Source organism: Phallusia mammillata, chromosome 5, assembly GCF_965637545.1.
Source record: "Phallusia mammillata chromosome 5, kaPhaMamm4.hap1.1, whole genome shotgun sequence".
NCBI lineage: Eukaryota > Metazoa > Chordata > Ascidiacea > Phlebobranchia > Ascidiidae > Phallusia > Phallusia mammillata.
In genome coordinates, this window is record NC_137256.1 from 6,019,642 (window position 1) to 6,045,208 (window position 25,567).

At 45.7% G+C, this 25,567-nt stretch overlaps 1 protein-coding gene across 5 annotated transcripts; it reads left to right on the top strand.

Moving 5' to 3' along the window:
* Nucleotides 1–548: 548 nt before the first annotated feature.
* LOC145230342 (uncharacterized) lies at nt 549–25,506 on the top strand. Of its 5 annotated transcripts, none has more exons than XM_080095745.1 (16): nt 549–1,000; nt 1,160–1,360; nt 1,432–1,518; nt 2,570–2,632; nt 6,354–6,621; nt 6,695–6,890; nt 7,792–7,929; nt 11,883–11,970; nt 15,384–15,548; nt 18,251–18,575; nt 19,680–19,756; nt 22,431–22,532; nt 23,308–23,477; nt 23,875–23,956; nt 24,253–24,497; nt 24,636–25,506. In XM_080095745.1, exons 1-16 carry the CDS (start codon nt 632–634, stop codon nt 25,018–25,020), a joined length of 2,961 nt encoding a protein of 986 aa, XP_079951871.1. In that variant the 5' UTR covers nt 549–631; the 3' UTR covers nt 25,021–25,506. The 5 variants fall into 5 exon arrangements, with proteins under 5 accessions (XP_079951871.1, XP_079951872.1, XP_079951875.1 ...); XM_080095746.1 differs by having other exon boundaries at nt 1,160–1,345; XM_080095747.1 differs by lacking the exon at nt 23,308–23,477 and adding an exon at nt 22,858–22,979 and having other exon boundaries at nt 550–1,000.
* Nucleotides 25,507–25,567: the final 61 nt, after the last annotated feature.

A 25,567-nucleotide genomic window follows, 5' to 3' on the forward strand; every position in this document is an offset into this window, starting at 1 on the left:
TTCAGAGCAATCGGAGCGCATAATGCCTTGTGTACTGGTAGGCAGCATCGCTTATAACACATCCTGTTTACTGGATGCCTGTTCTATTGCATTAGGTCAGTTTTCCTGTTTACGAGGAACGATAGGCTGGAGCCGCAGTGTAAGCTAAATGTTAATGATCTGTTATCTGTTGTTGTATCGCGCGCTTTACATTCGATTAGGTTGGCTTTGCTGCGAATGCGCGTGGCATTTGCGAAGGCATTTCAATCAGACGGTGCAAATGCGTGTGCTGATCGGCCGAGGTAAAATCGCAGGCGCGTGCGATTCGTTTAGTGAGAAATGCAGTAAAAAGGCGAGTTACGTTCGGTGCGTGAACTGTAGAGCAAGCCACGCTCGTCCTAGTTAGCATCTTAGCCTAAACCGCGGCCGCCTTGTAACTACCTGCAAAACGGAAGAATTAAATGTCGCCGCCGCATTTGGCAAAGCACTGCTGCCAGGATACAATGTACCACAGCAGTTAGCATCGTATGTAGCACAGCTGGTGTACCATTTGTTTAGTTTCAAAGAATTTGTAGTACGGTATATTGTGTACAGGTAGAAGAGTTGGCGGATAGGTTTAAGCACTGTGATATGTTGTTGCAGTGTTTTGATAATGCACAGTCCTGATTCCGCTGTGGAGAACCAACGAGTCGGCTTTGCAGCACATGACAGCGGGACTTCAGAAATTCACAGCAGTTCTGCCGCGGCCACAAGCAAGCGTCCGTGCTCAGGCGACCTAAAACGCAGACGATCTCCCGAAGTCGGTAAAGAAGAGAAGTTTCGACTGAACGTGAATAGCAACAACAACAGCAAGCGCCACTTGCACTCCCCCACCTACTCGACGCGGGTTAAAACTCCAAGATTATCTTCGGATTATCCCCAACACGAAGGGGCTAGCGGTGCAAGTAATCAGCCCAAGACTGAAAAGACACAAGGACGTTTCGACTTGAGTCTTCTTGACGTCGCGAATTGGCAACGACAGGCAAGTAGACTTTGATTTTTTTCTTTTAGCATTTTGCCTCGCGCCGCCCTTGACATGGTTACCTCGAACGGGGCAAAAACAAAACTTGGGCGATTTAATTATTTATGCGAGCTCTGCAAATGAGCACTCGTCGACTTATCGTCCATCTTTCATTGGCAGGCGATGCAATTGGCATTTCTGCATCAACACCACGCTTCGGCCTTGAAGCAGCACGAAAACCAGAGCAGTGCTTCTCCGTCGAGTCCCGAAGAGGAATCGTCGTCCTCGGCTGTTAACAAAAGCGCAATGGCCATGGCAATGGCGGCGGGCGTACTTCCATCCCATACCGGACTTTTGCCTCAACAGGTATGTCCTAGTCATGTGAGTTTAATTAGGCGTTTTGTCATTAGGTGATGAACTTTGTGCTTGGAATTTGCAATTTACGTTGACAGATGCAGCAACTTTTAACGCAGCAAGTCTTATCTCCGCAACAGCTCCAATCGTTCATGCAGCAGCAACAAGCTATGACAGCCCATCAGGTATCTACCATGCATCCTTCATATGAAGTGTTACACGACACCCTTAACTGTTCGTACGCGGTAGATCAGGACAAGGTACCGCTGTTGCGCACATCCAATAGGAACCGCTTTTAGAGCTTCCTTGCGCTGCTACTTGGCGTGTGGATTCACTTTTGTGCGCGTGCATAACCTCTTTGCCCGGTCGTGGCCTGCGCTGCGAGCCGCGCTGAAGTAACGTTTCCTTTTCGGGTTGGAGTAAACAGAAAAGGTTGCGCGACGGTCAAACGGTTCAAACGTTGCTGCAAGTTTTAAGAGTCGAAAAACAAATTCGCGTTCAATTTCCACGTCTTTCAAGCAAGTTCTCGTTGTTGTCACGGCTACTTTAGCGACTGCCCAGATAATGGACTGACCTGTCACTATGATAAAGTTGTCCACTAATTACGGCTGGTCAGTTGCTGCACTAGAACTTCGAGTTACCGACCCCAGGAATCGAATAGCATTTACTTTACGTTAGTGTGAACTATGATTAATAGGCTTTTGCAACAGTTTCGTTACTATTATCCATTTTGTTTGGATATACATCAAGTGTTTATTTACTTATTTTTCAAACGACGCCACCGCTTCCTCTGACTTGTCAATGGGCAATGATGTTACTTAGTTTAAAGCAGCAGAGCCCTTGTACTTGTTAAAGTGCCCATTTCCGCCCCAAAGTGCCTTTACACTCGGGGCAATTGCGCGATGTTCAGTCAATTTCCAGTTCATCGGACGATTTGTTGGTGTGTTTTCCACATTCGAATGCGGAATCGAAAAGTTTGTTTTGATAGGAGGCATAAATCTCACAAACATACGAAATACAATTGACGTCAGTAACGTAGCGGTGCTATGTTGTATCTGGCTGTTTGTTTTCATACCGTCCCACCATATTACTAATGTAGCGTGTATTAGTTTATTTACAAACCTAAATCGATTAATTGTGGACCTATCTGTTGTCATTGTGTTTCATTTTCAAACTTGTGAATTAAGCTTAAAAATACACATGATTTAATTTGAAGTTTTCAATGTTTTTTTGCAGCAAGTGCAGATACAAGAGTTCTACCGACAACAACAGAAACAACTTCAAGACTTCCAAATCCAGGTACTTTATCTTAAAATCAAATAATGTCCGCGTGTTTTGCAAACTAAGTCTTAACATGCATGTGTTTGAATTTTCCAAGTCACCAAACTTTTAATTTCGTAGCATGCAAAATAAATGGCACGTGTATAAATGGCGGAGCACTCGCGGTCCAATGCTTAAGGCGTGCGAAATGTCCAATGCCTCGAACAGACTCGCGTCAGTAAGGTGTTGGGTATCGTCTGCCCTTGCGCCGCATCGATGACCAGTAATCCCTGACCGTGCGTTTGTAGCCATAAACGATAAGACGCTCCATCGATCTCTGCGAGCAACTTCAGAAGCATCCCGCCTGGACACACCCCAAAAAGACATAAGCCCCAGGCTTGCGATACCCAGTGGGGTCGCACAGGCGGGCCCCATGTAACCTGGGGTCAGGGACCTTTTGACACGGCCCAAGTTGATACAGCAAAAGCGCAACTGTGTTTGCAAGTGGCCCGCGATAGCCGTTGTGTTTTCTTCCCAATAATGCCGGGTTTTGAACGACAACACAAGTTAAGTTGCACTTTGACGCTCGGCGGTGCGTTGACAGCTAAAATACCTTTCCATATCGATCTTGCTCGCTTTCACAAACAAAGATTATCGATCGAGATACGCACGGCGTGACTAAAGGGCCTCTTTGTCTTTATATGATTGCGCGTTTGACCTCCCGGAATTACGCCCTACCATAGTCACCGGTGGGACTTGACCCCATAGGTGCCGGAAACTCGCCACTGCTGCCCGTCGGCGACGCTTGTTTATCTTGGTCAGTTCTGTTAACCCCATCTACCGTTGACCTTTGACCCGAGCTGTCAGGTTTTCCTTGATTCAAGGGCAGATCCGAGGCATCTTGTTGCACGACCTATTCGGTTGCGTTATGCTTCAAGTTGCTTTGAAGTGGACATAGCTGTCTTGGACAAACAAAACCGAAAGGCCAGTCGGCAACACCGGCGGCCGCATTCTGGCTTTACGCTCGGACGAACACCGTGTGTCCATAAGTGTCCGCATGCCAATGCATTGGTTTAACTGGTCAACTCCCGCCATTTTATCGCCGGCCATTAAGTCTTTAGAACACGTGTAAGAGTTGTCTTGCTGTGTTGATAAATAATAATAGTGACCAAAACAGTGGTTTTAAACTTATTTACAAAGTGATTAAATTATGTCCGAACAATGCACTGCCCATGTATCCTGTTGCATTAGACACAAACATAGCAGCCATAATGCGATTGCAGTGATGTCGGCGGTTGAAAATCGCCTGTAGCGCATTATATCTTGTTTGGAAATAATGTTTTGTTTGGTTTTTCGGTCACTTTTTGCCACTTCGATCCGCCCGTGGGGAAGTTGCGGTCGGAAACCGGTTTTTAAGTTAGTGGGAGGGTGCTCCTTCGGCCAGGTGTTGTCTCAGGGCCAACGGGACTATCACGGGCAGTAAATAACCACTGCCTTCGACATATTAAAACACACATTCAATTTGCGTTTAATGCACCGCGAGAAATGATTTCTGATATTAAGTGCCACGCGGTTTTCTTGGGAAGAGAAACGGAGCGAAAAGGTTGCGTTTAAACTGCTTATTTACATATCATATAAATTATGAGGAAAGTAAAAATTTATGTTGTTTGCGGTTCTAGTTTTATCTTTGAATGATAAATAACATTAGCATATTAAACTCAGCATAAATTTTCGGCTTGTTTCTCGTGCTTTATTAAAAATATTGACAGATGCTTGTGGCCATGGCCTTTCAAATAATACGCGCTATTCAATTTTCCAACTCCGGGTCAGAACGCACCCTAATATCGTCACGTTCGGTTGGGTACGCATATGAAAACCCTGAATACATTTTGCTGCTCTCCCATCTGTCCACAAACATGCTTGACGGCGAATTACTTCGAAAGTGATTCATAAAGTCCGCGACCCCTCCCCTCGGTCCTCCTGACCGCGAACCACCGCTATCCCGGCCTTCACAGTCGCTTTTCATCACTGACCTTGATCCGCAATACTTCGTGCTTGTCTCGTCAAAACTGAACGGCGCTATGGGTGGCGGATCGGCAGGAAATTGGATTCTCCTGTTTCGAAAGCGTGTGTTTGTAAATAGCGCGTTGGCCTTTAATAAACGTCCGGGGCCCCAACCTTCCGCCGGCGTTTTGTCATTCCTGATCGGTTTTAATCAAACGCCGATTACAGGTGCGCTACTCTGGTGGTAAATAACCGTGGTGGTTAAAGTTATGATCACAAGTATGCCTTGGCTTGTCACGTATAAGTTTGACTCTGACTGATGTATGGTTGGTTGTTGTAGCTTATCGACGGGCGCGCCTTATGTTTTTCCTATCTGATTGGACAACACGCTAACATACGAGACAAAAGCTCCCAACGTGACTCGATTACCGACTGTAGTTTCCTTCAATATTTGAGCGCATAAAAATGAAGCCAGTACATTGCGTTCACGAGAGAGAGAAGCATCGTCTATTGTTGTTCTTGCCACGATCTAAAACGAAGAGGCGAAGTTGTGTAGCTTACACTCCAGCATCGGTCTGCCTGTTTGTTTTGCCTTGTTTATTTTTATTGCCCAGGATTCGTGCGCGGGCTGAACGAGGAGATGTTTGTTTATCGATGCACCGAGTTGTCGCAACAAACACAGGCGTACACCAGGGCGAAGTTGCGCCACTGCTTGCTACCGCATGTATCCACACTTTTACGTAACCGGGAGCGACGCCGATAACAAATGGCTTGTATTTGCGGATTAGCCGCTCGGCGACCAGGTTTATAAACGTGTACAAGCGAATTAGGTCATTGCATATGGCGTTTGTTGCCACAGCGGCGAGGTATTTGTCATTTCGCGTCTAATTGTTTCCGTTCCTATTGCCACTGTATCGCCGTGTAACAATCGTCATCAAATCTAAACAGCGGCAACGGCTGCGCGATGTCGCGTCTTTTGTTTGTGCCTGAGGAACAATTGCCTATGGCCGACGCACTCCACTTCGAGACGAATGCTAATTGCCTTCGAACTCTTATGTGTTAAGATGATAAGCGGAGACCGGCACTCGGGTACTTCTTGCGCACATAAAGCCTTTCCAGTTAAGCCCATTGACAATATCCTTTCCTCTTCAAGTTGCATTTCCGATTTTGCCAGTAAACTTATGAGTAGCCAAGTGTTGGTTACATTTTATCTCACCAAACCAGTAACTATCACGTCGTGTGGGCGTAAACAAAACTCCACAAATCGCTGTAAGAAATAAATGTCAAATTGTACCTTTATGAATCATAACAACCCAAACGATCGCTGTCAGTAAAAGTTCAAAGATTAATATCGACCTTTAAGGTTGGCCTTCTCAGAGGCATCACTGACAAAAAAGCCACGGTATTTACGTTTGCGTGATTCGGTAAATAAAGTCGCAAGAGCGGGTCGGTTTTAGCAGTGTTTGACGGAAGCACGGCCGAGGGAGCGTGATTGAGATTGTCTCAGGTCGCGCGGGCGGTGTTGTGGTCGCTTCGCCCGTGACATTAAGTCAACACAATACCAAAATAGTAGTTTTTTGACATCAAACGCCAACTTGAACTTAATGAAATTTTATCACATAATGAGACGCCAGGTTGCTCTTCGCGTAACCTGAGGATGATGGACGGTGCAGCGGTAAATTGCGTGCCTTGGCGCCCTAAGCGACCTGAGCGTACGGATTTGCGTGGTATAAAGGCGGCGTTGTTTGTTTTTCAGTTGGCTGCGGCAAAACAACAACAGAAGCAGGCCGCCAACACATCGCGAAACGACGAACTGGGCGAAACACTCGGCGGAAAAATGAACAAAGATCAACAGCAAATGCAACAGCAACTAGCTCTACAGCAGCTAATGCATCTACAACAAATACAACAGCAGCAACAGCAACAACAGCAGCAACAGGCGGCCGCCGCTGCCCTTCAACAACAAGGCTTAGCGGCAGCGGTTGCGATGGCTCAAAGCAGACAACAACCGCAAATTGGCCAGGGTATGTTGCTTCTTTAACCACATTACTATACGAGAAATCGGTTTGTGTTCAAAGGGTATTTTTGTGTATTAAGACTTATCCCCAGCCGAGTTGCAGAATATCCTTTTGAAACACGTCGCGGAAAATGCATCCTCGTCGCGTAAGGACTCGACGTCTCATCAGCCAAGTAACAGCGGTTCAGAAAAGGGCTTCTTTTCGTCGAAGGGTCGGGAACGCACTGATGAACGACGGGAATCTGTCAATGGTGAAGTCGCCGATAATGATCGCAGGTATGTGGGAATTGTCAGCTCGAGGTTTTAATTGCAACAATTAAGCGCCTGGATTCCTCGCTTCCGCAAGGGAGGTGGTCCGACAGACTTGATGAATATGTTTCGTTTGTTAATTGCGTGTTGGTGCCAAGGACGAAAACCAGTTTAGCCTGCCATATGCTGATCTACGAAGTACGAGGAATTCTCTTTACGTCAGTGATCGCTCCTGCAGCTTTCCACGTCTTGCGGAAGGAGCGTTTTTGTTTGTAACCGCAACTTATTAGCATACAGCACACGACAGGCGTTACTGTGCGACGTGGCACGGTAGCTACGAAAGCTGTAGTCAAATCTCTATCTGTTTGCTTGCAGCTCCAAGATCGTGATATATTACATCGTCGTTTGTTTACCGCCGCCCGTGTTAGTCGAGCTCACGATCGTGTAGTAATCTGATCCGGACAACAAACGGTTTTCCGGGAGGAGTCAAAATTCGGTTCCCGCGCGCACGCACCAGTTACACCACCCGCCGCCGCACCATGCTTGTATACATCTTTTCGGCATGCTTGCGCGCAAACATATCCGCTAATTGACGTTCGGATAGTTGCATAACTAAAACGTGCTGAAAGGTAGCCATTTTTGTAGCGCCCACCGAATTCCAAATACATTCTCCTGCGAGTTTGTTTGATCACGAAGTCGAGTTTGTAGATAGACTCAGATGCAGGCTACTTTAAGTTTATGACCCGTTCACGCCCACCAGCTCAACAGTTGTTTGTTTGTGCTTTGCGTAAAGTTCAGCGCCAAATTCCACCGAACGGTCGTGATGCAGCGGACGCGCGTTGCTCGCTGTTTGTTGCTGGGACTTTGAACCCAACCCATAGACACGCGTATTAGATTATGAAATAATGCTCTGATGGTTATTTAACAGAATCTCAATGACCCGAGGGTCTCGGGAAAGCACGCCAGAGTCACGCACGCAAGCTTCGACGCAGCCTCTGTTCGCCCACGGCGTGTGCAAGTGGCCCGGATGTGACGTTGAGTGTAGTGACGTTTCCGCATTCAGCCGGTAAGTAACGTAACATAATCTATCCATCGAAATGTGCATCTAATACCGTGCTTCGCTCTAAACGGGACGGTTGAGTTTTGACGCATTTTTTACGCCATGTTAAGGTTCAAGTAATAGCAAATGGAGAGATGTATTTGACAGGTGACTCGGGAAGAGATAATGTTGTTCTCTTTTGACCTATTTTGAACTGTGAGCTTCCTTGGTCTTTTAACTAAAACTGTCACTTTGAATAAAGGGTAAAATTTTGTGAGGCCAACTCACGCATTTAACCAGCACGTTTGATTTGAACAGCAGAAAAATACCACACTGATAAGATGCAAATCATTTTTTTTACAATTCGTTGATTGTCGAACAACAAGACAAGCTTTTTTCATAACTGACAAGACATATAGGGGGTGTTTCTGTTCTGTAATATCATGGGAAAATGTCGCGGAGAAATGGTTTCTCGATAAAATGCTAAAATTATCGTTTTGATTTGCATCTTAATTGTATTTGCGTCCATTTTATTTGTGGAAACACGGGTAAGATTTAATCAGAATTTTATGATTGCCACTTGCGCATTATGATTTGTGACGCATTCCGCACCTGTTTGTCCTTAAACCATAAATTGTCAGCCAGTTTCGACCAATTTTCATGATTAGCACCTCGCACCTATCCGTTTTTAATTTGCGCGTAAATTTTCGTCAGCGCCTGGCCCTATTTACAAGGATGTTAATTGGCGGAAATGGTAAAACAAATTATTAGTTTTTTAAGCGATTTTACCTCCAATCCGGTTTAAAATATTTTAAATTAAGATTTCTATGCTCTTTGTGCTAATCAACGTACGCATTCAATTTTTTGTGCATATTTGATCACTGGTAAAGGATACGTATTTTACATTTTAACCTTATAAATGAAATGTTTTGAAACACTACGATTTTGCATAGCCACTCGCATTACACTATAAACATGCATCAAACTGGATAATACTTACAGGTTAAATATCTTTTTGTCGAACGCTTGATAAACAACGCTGTAGCGTCAGTCAATTACATCATCTTATGACGCAATTTAAGTCCAGTTGTCTCTGCAGTAATATGGCTTCATGCTTAAACGACAAACTGAGATTTTGGTCATAAGAAAATGTTGCAGATTCATACTGTTCTTGTTTTCGGTGTTTAATTGTGGTGTAATTGATAAAAGTTTTTGTAATGTCCAAAAAAGAAACTTGGACTGTTCGTGGTCAGCGCTTTACTCATTCTTTAAAGACCTGTTTGACATTCATATTTTTGATAAAATGCGTCTTTGCCAAATCGTGAAATACTTTGACAGAAACATTTGTATAAAACCGCATCTATCAAAAAAATATGTACAACGTACTCACACCTTACGGAGTACACAAAAATCCGTGTAATATTACTCCCTTAAAGATGACCTTGACGCGATGTTACATGCTTTAAGCGATTGCAACATTCCCACAAAGTTGTCTGTTTGATCTGGTAACCCCTGTCGACTCATCTGATAAGTATTGCGTGTTTTTTGTCAAAGTACATTCCTAAAGGCCTCACAGCAGTCAAACCATGATTTCAATCGGTTTCCTTGACGCGAAAGAATAATTACAAACCGAAAATTCATGGCGGTTCTATCGAGACTGACCATCAAATGTTTTTCACTGATAACCTGTTGTCAAAACCAGCAATCCGACAACAAAACATTGTTAATGCGTACCTAAAACGCCGACAGTATTCGCGGTTTATCGCGCCTGTGTTAGAGCCGCGTATCGCCTTTGTAAGCGCTCGCATTGTAAACACGAGCAAATCGCTGCCAACCTGTAATTGGGACCACGACGTCGTTAAGCTGTGACAAAGAGGTTGAACGAAAATCTTGGAAGCGTTTAGCGCCATGCAACCGTACACGCGCCGTGTTCTGGCGAAGTTAGATGGTGGCCAGTCATTAAGCGCTATTAACCGCACGCGTAAAGATATTCCCACGGCTGGTGCGACGGGGACGAGCGCAGGATGATAATTGATTCCTTGATTCTCGGCTCACCCCGGTAGTCACTGGGAGGTACTTCAACCACAGCAATAAGGGCCCGTTGCATTTCGGGTCGGGGATCAAATGATGGCCCGGTCGATATCCGACGCGCATTTTGATGACCGGTTATTTTCTAGGGCAGGAAATGTTGCCGCGTACCAATTTGAACTTTGCAATGCGAATTCACGTCAGGTTGAACAGCAGCTCTCGGGCTTGATTACGTATCGTTTTTGGTTCGACATCGGTGGCATTTTTGACCGACAAGGGCGCGTTTAAGCGATTCTCCCAGGACTCCGCATTGGACATATATTGGGCGCCGCTTCTTGTTCGGTCCGGGAATGACGAACAAGAACTTGGCTGATGCCTGATAGCGTGGAAAGACGTGATAATTACCGGGGCTGTTCTCCGATTTTCGCATCAGATCCGAGGCATCAGCCTAATTAAAACGCCCTTTGTCGCTTCAGATTGCAGAGCGCTGTAAACACCACCTTCTAAGGGAAAAATATAACTACTTGCTGGAAGCTGTCAGCAGTGGTGGGAGGAAATGAAGCTTGCTATGTCTTAGCCCTTGCACAACAAGCACCGTGAACTTTAGGCCCCCAAAACAGAAATAAACACAATGCCAGGGATCAAAGCACCCCTCAGACGACTCCCTCGTCTATTCCAGTTCACCATTTGTTTTGCTGTTTATCGTATGATCTGAGGGCGTGAAATTGCTGTCGATCTTTTCATCTCAACGGGATTTCGTGGGGTTTACGCATCGCTCCTTAGTCTGCACCTGTGGTCTGCGGGTTTAATAGGACTTTGCTCCGTCGATGGCGTGTCGTTTATCACACGTTGCTTGTGGTCCCCCAACAAGCGCGGTATCGTTAATAACCGATAGGGGTGCAAACAGGCAGACATCCTATAATTGCAAATGTTGTTGTGATTTGATTTATCAGGTAGACACGCAAAGATAAACTGTTAAGACTTTGCGTGATGCACAAGGCTGTTTGTTGCTTTGTGGTCAGTATCGTGCATTGCATTAAAGTTTATCGTATCTTGGTTTGCGTTCTGGCGCTGCGGTTGGCTCTGTGCTCTTGAATCTGTTTTGGCTCGACGTCGCGCATGTGCGTCACAGACAAAACACGGTGTTGCGAATTTGACGCGCCCGCCACTCTTCAATTAGCGCACGCACTTGCCGTTTGTATCGGCTTATCCGCCGCGCCGTGGAATCACCGTTGACCACGCCTCGGCTAATTGTCGGCGAGTTTCGGCCGCTTTGCGATGCGCCGGGGAGCAATTATGCAGCATCCGTCGGCGTTTGATGTATAAAAGAAAACTGTAATTTGTTGGTAATCAGTCCACACCTTACACGATGATGCCTCTCCGACGTACCATCGCCATGGGAATGTACAAATGTATTGAGGGTTAATTACAGATAATCGCCGAAAAGCCGTGTCGCCACTTAAGGCAATTGTTTACCGAACCCAATAGAGTGTTGTTGTTTGCCGTTGGCAACTTTTTGGCTTGTGGCAATTGTGCAACTGCCTAATTGTTTATCGAATGCGCGCCCAAACATGCACAGCTGCCGATTGTCGCCGCACGCCAGAAATAGCGGCTTTAATGCACACAACTGACTATCCCATGTGATCGAGGCTGTTTGCGTTATCGGGCGACAGCGACGTGAACCCTTATCTTGTGCGGCCATCTCGAAGGAGCCTGAAACTCGAGAGACGAGGCTCTGCCAATTAGGCTGTACTCCGGCGCTGTGAGTAAACATCAACAGCGCCGCGTCATCTGTCATTTGCGCGCACTTGCCCGCCTGTTATTGTTACTTTATGCACGCCCTATCGATCTTCGCTTTGATAAGGCAGAACGGCGAGCGACAATTGAACATCACTAGGCTTATCAATGGTAGTTGGTTGCGTCTGTGTATTGACATTTTGTTTTTGTTGCAGTCACTTAAACGGGTGTCATCGATTGGACGACAAGAGCACAGCGCAGTGTCGAGTGCAGATGCAAGTGGTGGAGCAACTGGAAAAGCAGGTAAAATGATCAGGTTTTTACTTGCGCTTGCTGACTCATATTTTCCCGATGATTCAGCTAGTGCTTCGCGTAACCTGTACTGCGTGGTCGTGCAAGCAGCGCCCCAAGCCCAAAATCCTGCATCAAGCGTTATATTTAGCGCATGACTTTGCGCTTTTTGCTTTCCTAAGTCCCCGCATTATCAGGCAACATCACCGGATGTGTAGATCTACATTGGCATATAGCACACCTTAATGGGAATTTTAAGAAATTGAAGGCGTTATTCTTGCCTATAAGAGAGATGCATAATTTGTGGTTTACTGCGCCTGTGAGAATTTTAGAGATCGCAATTCTTGTCACCGCAAAGTCTTTGCGTCCTTGCCACGCCTCGTTAAAGCTTGTGGCAACTTGTTTGCTGTTTTGGCCATAATGCAGCAACGACAGAAGTTTGACATTTGTAACGAAATCGCAGCGGCCATTTCCAGTGCACCTGCGTTAGGCAAAGGAAACGAATGGAGACGAAGGGAAACGGGCATGAGTGCATTTTCCGCACCCAAACACGCATCAAGGTCATACAGCAGCCGGAAGATCAACAACGGGTGTTGGTTTACCCTGTACTGATGTTTAGGGCGTGATAGATGACACTTACGATTTTTGATCCGAAACATAGATGTTATTGAGTTAGACGGAATTCGGATGTTGCCTATTGAACACCACTCCCGCTTGTAGAGTCATTTTCCATCTTAAATTACGCTCCAAACTCTACAGATCCTTAGGAAGCAGATATACAGTGTCTTTATGCAATTAACTAGGAAATAGTAAATGAGGAGAAAATGATGTGCGCTTTAAACTAATCGGTTTTAGCTGACAAACAAACCGCTGACAAATAGTACACTGAAAATTAAGTTGGCTTAAATTATGGCCGAGACTTTCACTAATATTGTTGGCAAAGCTGTCCCAAAACTGGTTCAAAATAAAGTCAAAAATACTAATCAAGCCTATAAATAATTAGATATTAAAAGATGGTGCAACTGTTCGGTTTCCTGAAAAACTGGTACTTTTACATGTTCACAAAATCCTTATGCACCCCTCGCAAATATGACGTATTACAGCGGCGATTACTCTGCTAACAGTGGGTTGTTTCAGTGCATCTTCCGATTACGAGGCATCCAAGGCAGTGATTAAGCGCGTGCTTCCATCTCATCACCATCAACGGCAACTTACCACCATCAGGCTGACCTTTTAACGCCCGTTATTTATCCTTTATGGTGGCCAGTTTCCTCTCACAAGTGCTAGGGGCGCAGCACTTGGAAATGTTGCTGTTACCGGGAAAATGGTGGGGCCGCAACGCATTTGGCAACAATAATAATCCCCTGTGATGCCAGCGCACAGACTGTAAGTTGCCATTTACGCGCCTCACACCTGACATGTAATGACAGGTAGCCTGAGGAAGCTTCGTCCACCATTAAAACGCGCCGCTCGTTAAAATTGTTAAGAGCACTTCCGCGCTTTCTGGACAATGTTTATTGTCAACGATTACTGGCATGCCCCGGTTTTCCGTATCCGACATCAAACGCCACGCCAGGTGCGCGTCTACAGCCCAAACCGGCCTTTCGTTTTCCAGCAAATCGCATTTATACGATCCGCTCTCCTGCAGTGTTTTGTTAAATTCGTCTCGGGACGGTTTTTATGGTCTTTTTGCGAGCCAGTGTTTACCAGTCAGGCCGAAGTAAATTTTTCCTGCAAAGGCAAACAGCAGTAAAAGCGCATCTATTGTGGCTGCGAGGGTCTTCCAGATCGAAACGACCCCGCCTCGCATTGTTACCACCGATACTTGTGAAAGGGCCGCTTTGTTTACCCTCGTGCTATTATTTTGGAGGCCGCGTCGTAATACTGAAAACGCGTTGTAATTTTAATTCCATACCAACCGGATCTTAAAAGCGTTCCTGTTTGCGCCACAATTGATGTCGCGCATTTCTCATTTTACTACCACTTCCGAAGAAAGATTGCTATTTATTTTTGGATAGCCGAGCAGCGGATACACGTACTTCACTGAGTGCAATAAAAAGTTTTCCGACCCTGTGTAGTCTCCCGTTCGCCGTGTAATGCGTTTGCGCTTTATTTAGGCCTCCAACGTCTTGTTTTCCTCATTACCTTGCCGCCCGCCGAAATTGAATGTTGCGCAAAATGCGATTATCCGCTTGCTCGACGGATTGCGACTATTTTCTGAGTTGTTTGTCCTCCACGGGAGCTAGCTCTTCGCCAAAACCACTTAGTTCGCACCATTTTAGTCGGGGCGGAAGCAAAAAAACGTACCCTTGAGCGCATAACTGACCGCCACCGACGGAACGACTAAGTACGGCGGCAAATTGGGCCCTAATTCGGATGCATTTGGAAATGAGATGCTTTTAAGGCCTTAAAACGTGTTGTCTCGTCGCTGGCCGGTGTTCAGTTACCGTCGTCCGGAGTCTGCACTTGGTTGCTTTGCCAAGCAGTTTGTTTGTCACCCGGCGATTCTCAGGGTTGTGGCTCGTTTCGCTTTTTCAATTACCCGCGTCCCGGCTACGGTCACGGCTGTCAGCGTTGGACTCCAGACTCAGAGCCCAGTGCTTACGGCGTAACCTGATATTAGGCGAAACTCGAACATGCGTCTGGAATAATGCATTAACCGCTGCTAATTTCGGTTTGTCTGTGCATCATCGGACTGAGAATTGTTTGCAACCGCGTGAACTCGCGATGACATTTTCCAGGTCAAATCACCTGTGAAATTTGCGCCTTTAGCGCCGGGGAATTAATAACCAAAGAAGGTCAGCGACCGCGTTGCTTGTGTGGTTTACAGAACTGGCGATGACAAATTCGTGTTGCGGTGAGGCGACAAATAGTTATTGCTTTCCGGCTTTCTCACTGTAAATGCGCAGCAAGCAGATTGATAACGTAATCGCTGGTCTATTTGTGCGTGACAGCCGCCCTGGACGCAATTTTAAACGATCCCTAACGTCGCGTAAACAGCGTCATTTTGCCCTCACTAGCAATACGGCGCCGAGCCTGGTGCTTTGACCTTCAGTTGTAACCGTATTTCTGCGAAGCTGATCCAAATGCGGCCGAGCGGCGCGAAACTGGAGCTTTTTCGCCAATCACATTTTCCACTGCCGTAGTACTGCGCATTTATTTACACAGGACAATTTTTGGGGCTCTCGTTAAAGCCTCGGTCACTAGCCTTATCTCTTCGCTGGAATGCAAGGCGCTCGTATAAATACATACAATGGGTTTATAAATATTTACTTTTGTGTCGAAGTGTTTCGTCTAAATTTGTTTACCCAGTTTACGTTTACTAAAAACTTTTTCCCCCACAAGGTCGCTGTAACGTTTATCGACGTCCTTAACTGGTCGTAAACGATGCATTCCTGACTATTCATATTTCTTGCTCATTTCAGGCCAGTCAAGAACGTGAACGTCTTGAGGCCATGATGACACATTTACATATGGACGGCAAGGATGGACGCACAGAATCACGTGATAGCGGTGCAGTCGAGCTGTACGGACCCGTTGGCGGAAAGTCCGATTCCATAAAGAGCAATGGAATATCGGCAAACAGCCAGGTGGGCATCATAACCGCGATACTTATCACAACAAATGATTGTTGGTATTGCATCAGTGTATGATGCACATTGCCACCTACGTCACTGCGATTAAGCCAACACGGTATTCCTAACCCAGTCCCGAAAGGCACTTGTAACGGTGACGGTGTCCAATTTTTGCGACCGGCTTGTACCTAGATCGTTGCAACTCAAACACTTCACACCTGTTGTGTACCAGGGGGCGTTGCATTGCGCCTCAGTTGTTTATCTTTACAAGTGGTCGACAAATAACAACTTAAGGGTACAATGCGCTGTTAAAAGCTGTAAAAAGACGCCGTTTAACGCAACAGCTCACTCGAACATTGCCCGTTGTTGTTGTTTGTAGCCACTTTGAAGCGTTTTGCGATTCACACGCCAGATTTGTCACCTCTTGCAGTACGCTTTAAATTCCGTGCGTTCCTCCAATTAAGCTAAGTGTCGGTTTCCTTGTGGTAATTCCACTCACTCTGGTGTCGTGAGCTGCCATCCTGCAATCAACTTGCAATTATTTTCGCCACCGTGAGCGGACCCATTAGCGCTTTGTGGATTCAACGTGAAGTGCCTTAAACTGAAAGCTCCCCGCGCGCCTTTGCAATCTCTTCTGTGTTGGGATCAGAGAGTGATAAGTTAAGGCAAACAAACTCCTTTGAAAAGTCTCGCCTTCAAGGCCGTCGCGAGACATCAAAGCCACAAGCAGTTACTTTTTAGAGCAGCCAAAATTGTCTGCACTCCCACCAGTTGGTGATAATAGCGCCCCACGCCGCCCTTCCTGCGGAGCGCATCAGCGGAAGGATTATCTTTTGCTTACGGTGTTGAAGCTTACAGTGCCAAAAAATGCTTCTGTAAAGAACTTGGCCATTGTCAAATTGCCGCTCAGTTGACGATTTTTTGCGGTAAAATGAAGGGCCTGCTTGGAATCGCTTCCCAAACTTTCTGTTTCGAGCCGGGGTCTATTGTCTCGCGCTTAACAACTATTGTTTGGAAAGCGTGCTCAAAAGTGGAGGGCTCTAAACAACGTCAACAAGAAGCAGTAAACAGCGCAGTGCAACATGCTCTTGGCCGCTTGTGGTGCGTCGCTCAACGCTTCGAGCCCAAGCCGACGTCGGCGCGTCTTTTGTTCCGGGACCTCGCCAACTTGACCTCGCAGCAACGGGGAAAGCTGGGACAACAACTAATTTGTCGCTAGCCATGTCCCCGGAATGTTGTCCCTTTATTTGCTGCCACTCGGGTTGCGTTGATGTCTGTGGTCGCACTCTTTCTGGGGCACCATGTCGTCAAATGCTCCCAATTAGGTCACGTGATCTTCAACGTCGCAAACGAAAACTAAGATAAAAAATAGAGGAGAGATTATGTATGATAGAGTTGTGTGAATTTGTAGAGCTATTACAAACAAGCTAATCGTGTTAGTAGTTGTATTGCAGCAGTGTATAATATTCCAGTCAATGCCCACCAAAAATGTTATTTAGTAACATTAGTAACGTTTAATAGTGAAAATAACGGCCAAATAGACGTAAAAAGCGACATGCTTTATTGTTCAAACTTTTCGGCAAATGCTCATGCCGTCATCAGTGATATGAAGGCCTTCATTTGAACAATAAAGCATGTCGCTTTTTATGTCTATTTGGGCCTTTATTTTCACCATTAAACTATGAACAGATCCGTATGTAGTGTTCATTAGTAACGTTGTTTAAGCTTGTTGTTTTGAAGGTAAACCACACACGTAAGTTGTTTTTAACCCAGCCCCATCTTCTCCTTAAGTGTTATTCTAAATATTAAGTAATGTTCATGTAGAGATCAACCAAACGTATGCGCGCATACATGTTATGTTACACTTACCTTTCCCCTTTACGATCTTACGATTCCCAATCTTGTGTATGTTCTACACATGTATATGTAAACGCCATTAAAACGCAACGAACAACGCAAACATACACATGATGGTGGGAAAGTCGCAAATAGGCTGCCAGTTTGTTTGTGTTGATTTGTGAATCATTTCCCATCGTACACCGGCGCAACAGCGTGTGTATTGATCAGGGCGAGAAAAGACGGCGCCTCACATCAAAGTAAATGCGCCGATCAGCCAGTGCATGATGCGGCGAAGTCGAATCGCGGAACACGCTCCGAACATCGTGATGACACGGACGTAATTGCCAAATGGAAATATCGTGTACACTGCACATTTGGCGTCTTAAATACGTTTTTTCCTTTATGACTTTTGCGCTACTTTTGGACCTAACTGGAATTACGCTTGATCAAAGGATATGAGCGACCCTTGAATAATTAATTCGCAACCCGGCCGAAGTAAGACACAAAGAGCTCTGCGCCGTGCATCTAAATAAACTGTTTGGATTACTGAGTGGAATTAAGTTGAGGCACGTCGAGTGACCTGGTAGCTTTTTACATCTCCCCGACTTCGCTATTTCTGCTGGCAGCCTCGAGAATGCAATAACCAAACAGCTCGCAAGTGCCCGAATAGGCAAGACACACGTCAGGGCTGCGGAATTCCGGGCAACAACAATAGATACTCGAAGCGAAATAGGGCGTTCGCCTGCGATGCCTTCTGGTGCGTTGACTTCCTCCGCAGCAAGCAGTTAAATTTTATTAGCGCGCCGAAAGCATTTGTACGTGGGCATACAAATCGAAAAGCATTTTAACAAGCTCGCCACTTTTGTGTGTTTGTGCAGATGAATAACAACGTTGCCAGTAGCAACCAACACTCAATGGCTCTTGCCTTCCCGACTCCGAATGCACCAGCAGCGGCTGCAGCTGCGGCCTCAATGTCGATGTCCTCTCGCGGTCACAACCCATTGAGCCTTCCATCCAGTCCGATATCCAATCAGCACATTTCTGGATTTCCAACGTCGCTTTTTCCGACTACATCTTCCGTGCCCTCTTCTCCGCCACTCTTCGCTTCCTCAATGACCAATCAGGCGATGAGTAACGGACCACGTGACACCATGCTGCACCCGAACAAGAGAAGGCACTCTGCCGGGGTTCCAATATCGGCAGGTATGTGTATTTTTGTGCATTTTCTCCAGCAATTGTGGTAAATGGGTGAAGCTGCGAAATGTAAGAACGTGCGAGACGACGTATGTTTAGCGTGCATGGTGTCGCTTTAGGATCGTAATCTAATTTTCCTCACGCGAGCGGGTGCGTAAGGTTTACAATTTCCGCGTGACATTTGCTTTGCTCAAACGCGAAACGTGCAACATATTTCCAAATGCAGCATTTGCTGCCCTTTACTGGCGCTCCATCCAATGCCTGTCACACCCCAAAGGTGCTGACCCCATGCGATAGATAATTACATTTATGTACGGTGAATTATAAATGGAGCCCATTAGGCGATTCGGTGGCCCGTTTCGCGTTTTATTTCTCTGTTTATTTTAAGTAATCGCCGAATCGGCTATCGCAACGAACTGACATGGGTCTGAATATCTTTTCTCCGCGTAATTGCAAGTCGCGTGCCAAGGAGTCGAGTCCCCGGACGCACAAGAAGGTTGGGGCGCCTTCGCTGTCCGCCTCTTGTTGTTGCGCATGTTAATTATTCATGCCTGTTTTCGTTGTTGAATAATGCATTGGTCGGCAACCGCCATCGTTCGGCCGCTCACTTTCTTAACTTTTGCCCCTCAATCCCTCTTCCTCCGTCGCTCTATCGTAAGCGGGTCATGCTTTCGCTAATTCGGCCTGTCGTGCGCGAAAATGTCGTATGCAATCGCGCAGTGCGCCGCTGCAAGACAAACAAACACGAAATCTCACCGCGGATGTCGACCTACGGCGATAGACGGGACCCACGGGACTACACGGCCTTCACCTGGGAACAGAATGTGTTTATCCCCGCCTAATCATTAATAAATAATTCCTAGTTTTCCTCGTTCGATCTATAGACTGCCGTTGCTTGTCGTGAACTCGGCGCGCCATAAGCTTGTTCTGAGCCAGGGCTGGTAGATCTAGCTATGATGTCGGGATGTTGGGGTGTCATCTCGCTCTCACTTTCTCCGCTGAGCATCAAGATGCGTCGACTTCTTGCATTAGTCATGTGCTTTTCTGTTTGTGACAGCTGTTGGCCAAGGCAAATCCGGAAACTGTGTAATGATGCTGATGTTTTTCTTTCAGATCTGTCACAGAACCAGGAGTTTTATCGCAACGCGGACGTGAGGCCCCCGTTCACCTATGCTTCCTTAATCAGACAGGTAACATAACATGTTAAATACATATTGAACTTTTCAAATGGGGTTAATAGGATGTAAATGCCGCAAAGGTATTGACCAAAAATGTGATTTGATATACAAGAAACATGAAAAACAGAGGAAAGTATAAAACTAGTGAAAGTGTTTGCTTTTCAAACAATGGGTAAAGGCTACGAGATTCATTTTATGAGATGGGTAAACTAAAGGTTTACGGCCCCCTTTTTCTTGTTTAAACTTAAATTTTGAAGGCCAAACTTCTCCCTTTTTTTAGTTTCTTTTCTATAATTAAAATAATGTTTGATCAATATATTTACATATAACGTGCAAAATTTACCACTATGAGGTTCATTTACGATAGCCTTAGGTGTTAAGCAAGTGTCTCTTACTCCCGTCAATAACCTGGCATTTCCAGAAGCATACCGGTTGTCTTTTACCGATGCCACGGTGTGGTTCTTTGGAAACGGCATCAGTTGAAACACTATAGGGTGCGATTTAAAGACTACTCTTCCGCATAAACATTGTCGGACGGCGCAATTGTGTTAAAATCCGTTAAAACAAGATTAGGCCGCGTGTTAATACCACACCACAGCATAACAGCTCCTCACACCTTTCCCCGCACCGCGGTATATTTCTGTGTTTGTGTCGCGCTATGGGCCAGTGAAGATTGTGTCCGAGTCGGTACAGATGTAAGAGCATTGCTTTGATGAGCCTTTGCCGCAGGAAAACCATTGGATTCCTTGCCTATTTGGTTGCGTTTTACGCCGCTCCTTGTGCTAAAAAGACTAATTGTTCGTTTAATTCATTGGTTTCCAACCTTTTGTGACGAATTCCTCCATTAACAGTTCAAAACATTTTCATTTCTCCCCAATATACTACATATAGTAGATGCTAAAGTTCACATAAAATTGGTGTTTTATTAACTTCACAGGTTATATTCAAAGAGCTAAAGTGTCTATTTACAAACAACATGTCAAAATTATAGCAATTTGCTCCCAATTTTTAAAATTGCTTTCTGGTTGGAAACCACTGGTATAATACGTTGGTTGTGAGCCATTTTGCAAACGACGCTCTGACAGATGATGAGCGCCACCTAAAGGGTAAATCAATGCGTTGGTGCTAATCTTTGTATTGAAGCATTTAGGCACGCTGTAGCTGTTTTCCCCGGATCAAGTGTGTGTTGTGTCGTCGGAGCAGACAAAGCCGCAGGTGTCCTGACCTGTATTATGCCCAGCGCTTCAGTACAGCAAAAGCACACGATTGCGCCTGTAATCCCGGTCATTCGTCGAGTCTCACAAAATCGCGCCTCGCCGCGTTTTCCCGTTGATCCGCGCGCGGATAAACAGAGCGACAAACACTTTTTTTCGCCTCACGTCGCCCCGCCCGAAGCAAACTGGTTTACGATGGCTCAATGACGTAAGTAGCGTCTCGAGGCCGACCACACACGGCAACCAACTGCGCCCTTTGCCTCTAAAACCAATATAACAACACAATAAATGCTGTCAGAGACGCTATTGACGCTATGTATTTCGCTATTAAAGGTGAACGGAAGGCAAACCGCTGTCCCTTATGTGAACTCCAATACATATAACCATATAGGCATTGTAACAAACGCGTAGGCTGATTGGGAGTTTACAATAAACCATACGGACAATAGAAAGATGGCGGAATTGGAATTTTAATGACTCTTTCTGTTGTCGCGTGATATTGACTTTTCAAGCGGGATGTTACTTATTTATTACCTGTACAGGCCTTAATAAGTTGGGCTGAAATTGGCACTGTTGTGTTGTTTCGTTTCAAAGAAGCGTGCACGCGCCGGGAGCCAGGTTATTTGTTTTCCGTTTTGCTTTGGCTTATAAGTAGGTGAGGCGAAACGGCAAACATCAAAATATAAACGAATCTAGTTTGAAACGATCCGCGCTTTGATTTTGGCGCAACACCTATATGCGTTACACCCACGCACGTACAACGTCGGAAAGTTGACGGCGAAAGTAGAAGTTTGCCAATTTGTAGATTGTCTTCTCGCCAGACTGAAATGCTTAGAAAAGGTTTTCGTCCATCCGGTCTTAAGTTATACTAAATATTCGTATTTAGTAAAATAACTTGAAATTTACTAACGCTTCGCCCAGCTACAACACGATGGGTATCATCAGAGCAAAAATTCGACATTTTTTTCCTTTACAACAGTTGTCGAAAAACCTCCAAAACGTGTAATCGGGTGGACAAAACGTATTTTTAGCATTTTATTGGATGAAACATTACCTGCAGTGTAATTTAATTGTTTGTGCACGACAACACTCCACGCCTAATCCTTCATTACCGATTTTTTTCACTGCAAGTCAATATCCGCGCACAAAAGGTGGCACTTCCTTGTTATTTTGATTGATTTGAGCGCCTGACTTCCGCTGTTTTGGCCCACTAAGCCTCGCCAAGGTAAGAAATAAGCAGCCTAATGGCCTTGTTGGTTTTGCGATGCGAAGATAACGAATTATCCGCTTTCCGTTGGATGTTGTTCCTAATTTCCGCAATCCCATAGTATATGTCTCCGTTATGAACTCAGTGACTCTACACAAAGTTTAGGTAATAAATAGTCATCAGGGTACGATCCATCTCAATGAATAAAAACACGAGCCCATTAATAACACGCGAATGGCTTTTTTACCCTTCCTTGCGTGTTTAGGCAATCATCGAAGCACCAGACCACCAAATGACATTGAATGAGATTTACAACTGGTTCCAGAAGAAGTTTGCTTACTTCCGAAGAAATGCACCGACCTGGAAGGTAAGGTTTTCGAGGCCACTGCTAGGTCAGACGCTATTTTCTCGAAAGGTTGCAAAAAGCCCTATCATGTATTTCATGAAATTGCTTACAACCGATAATTTAAATGCACAATTACAGGTTTAGGGATTGCTTGTGACCTAAATTATAACGCTTATACATTTTGCCTACAAGTGAAGTTCATATACTATTGATTTGAATCTTTGTCAAAACCTTCGGCGGATGGGTTATTTTCTTATAATGTAGCTGCCACGCCACCTAGCGGGCTTCGTTCTTGTATGGAAGCCTGTTTTCCCACCAACGATAACCCAATATGCACTCTGTATAGAACGCGGTCCGTCACAATCTCAGCTTACACAAGTGCTTTGTGCGTGTCGAAAACGTTAAGGGAGCAGTGTGGACGGTGGACGAGAGTGAATACCAGAAGCGACGTCCGCAAAAGTTTTCAGGGTATGCCCCCTATAGCGCGGGCTGCTGCTGCATTTGATCTTTGCTGCTGGTTTCTCTGCTCGCGCTGCTCAATGGTTTTCCTCTTGCCACCTTAGTTTGTTGATGTTGGCGCCTGCTTTTTTTGCTTTCGGTGTGCTCGTGGTTTGACTCGCTTTTCAGTTTAACCCCCTGGTTTCACCCACATAACCCCCAAAGCCCATGCAACTCACTCCAAATACTCACCAAGCGGTGTAGCACAGCAATAGGATGCTGGATTTAATATTAGGCGGCGCGGATTGGACGTTTTGCTTGACAAGTGTCTACATTTGTTTCTTGCTCTCGCCCGCAGAGCGCCATACGCACCAACCTGTCGCTGCATAAATGCTTTAAGCGTTGCGAAGACGTTATGGGCTCGTACTGGACCGTGGACGATCGCGAGTTCCGCAAGGGCAGGCATCTGAAGCGCGGACGACCCCGCAAGTACAACGAACGAGAGGCCGCCGCCGTTTCGCGAGCCCAGTAAGCTTTTGCGCACACGCACCACCTCTCCAACGCCCAGTGTTTGCACCAGTAAACAAAATGCCTCTTCCCAAACGCACGACAATCATGTTTCCTTCGTGTGTTCCCCGCACCCTTAACTCCGGCCCTCGCAGTAATTTGATGCGATGAATATAGATCTGCACCTTCGTTCAATTCGCAACGACATATAATTCAAATCACTAGGTTCACGCAATTGTGTACCTCCAAACCACATCTCTCTTCTTTTGCATGCCTTTCTCTACGCATGGACTGTAATTTTGCTTTTTGCATGTCGCTGTTGCTTGCATGACTGCTATAGAGTGAACTAACAGTGTTAATAAGTCTTCCTTTATGCCGAGGATATAGTAAGTACAACGCCATTTTTGTTTTCATACAGAAGCCCTGCTATTCGCGGACGCATGGACGTGAACAGTAACCAAGGATTTTATGGCGGGCCGATGAACTTAGCTGCTATGCAGGTAATGGTTAAAAGTTAACAGCATTGTGTTGTCGGTAAAATATGCACACCACGAACTGCAGGAAATTTCCTTGCTGGTAAACGATTGTTATCCGCACATAAAGTACTTCCGAACATAAATTGGCGCATGTTCTGTGGTTCCAAGCCTTCGCCATTTATCATGTCACGCCCATTGGATGATGGATCGGCCTTTGTGCTCTAAATGCGTTGTTGGCGAGGGGTTCGGGATATCATAGGCGGCATCTGCGGATGCTGTGTTACCCCGGTGTAAAGTACCTCTGTGGCTTGTGTTTACAGATGACCTTCGGCGATGCAGCACAGCTCGCCTCACAGGCAATGTTCGGTTCCAACCCGATGTCCAACTACAGCAACTTCATGCAGAGCGGATTTGGTTCTGGCATCTCCCACAGTCTGTCCTCCGACGCCTCTATGACTATGGACCCTTCGGAGGCAGTCAATAACCTCACTTCTCTGATGGGAGCACGCCGACAGAGCATCTCACCAGCAACTAGCAACCATAGTTTCAAGGAAGAAACCCATGGGTAAGTCGGACTTTCGAAAGTCATCCAGATTTCAATCAAAGTCTTTAAAACTTGTTTTGAGTTTGTTGGGTTTAAAGGCGTCGTGAGTATGTTGAATTTTCGACAACTTAAGCCTAAACTTGCATTGTATTCGTCCAGGAGAGAAACGTACGTTAACAGCAACCAAGGCAACGTCAAAATCGAATTGTTGGATGAACAGCCGCAGCAACAATCGCACGATCATCGGCATATTCAAAAGTCGCCTATGTACATTGGAAAGCCAAATGGGAGCCCACAAGTCGACGAAGCAAAAATGTTCAGCAGTCCAGGTGCACGCGGATCACGTGACGACGACAATGAAGAGCGCGGCAGTGGAGGTTCGACGCTCTCTGACGCCTCCGCTGGCGAGGATGTGGATAAGCCGTTGAATTTGCATCATGGTGACCACCAGTCCAACGAGAGCAACGGTTCCCTTACAAGGCCTAGTATACTTTCGGCGCGTGGCTCTTTTACGATGTTACACGACCAGTCGGCGGCCGAGTAGAACACAGCACAGATTTAAGTGCTTTGTATGACTTTTACCACATTCCAAAGCCGCGCCCATTCAGGGCACCGCACTCTGTTTTTTGACTATTGTTCTACTGGCCCTATACCCACGTTCTTACGTATGGTTTCGCAAGCGTGATTTACTGACACAAGACATGCCGATGCACAGCCCCACTCGCAGTAGTAAAAAAATACGTCGTACTCTTTCGCACATCACACACGTTCAAAAAGCCTGTTTTTTGTTTCGCCGTTGACCTTACTTGTGTTCCATCGCTATTATATACAGAGGTTCATTTTCGCATTTATGGGTGCTATCCTTATCTATTATGTCCAGACGCCAGTTCGCGTCCAAAATGGTGGTTCGTTCCTGTTGATATTTTGCGCAATCATCGGCGATAATTTTGGACTAGCCGCGGTGCTGTAGAAGAGTAGAGAAAATGTATCCCTTCCTTTTTCACCGGTGTCTATTATATCCGCTGTCACTTCGCAAAATGAAATTGTTTCAACTCAATTGTTACTAATTGAAAAAAGGCCACACGGCCATA

Bases quoted from the DNA above. Each gene is read 5' to 3' on its own strand.
- LOC145230342 (XM_080095745.1), top strand. From the start codon at position 632: ATGCACAGTCCTGATTCCGCTGTGGAGAACCAACGAGTCGGCTTTGCA. The intron at 2,633-6,353 runs GTACTTTATCTT...TTTGTTTTTCAG, and splicing joins TTCAAGACTTCCAAATCCAG to TTGGCTGCGGCAAAACAACA. The intron at 23,478-23,874 runs GTAAGCTTTTGC...GTTTTCATACAG, and splicing joins GCCGCCGTTTCGCGAGCCCA to AAGCCCTGCTATTCGCGGAC.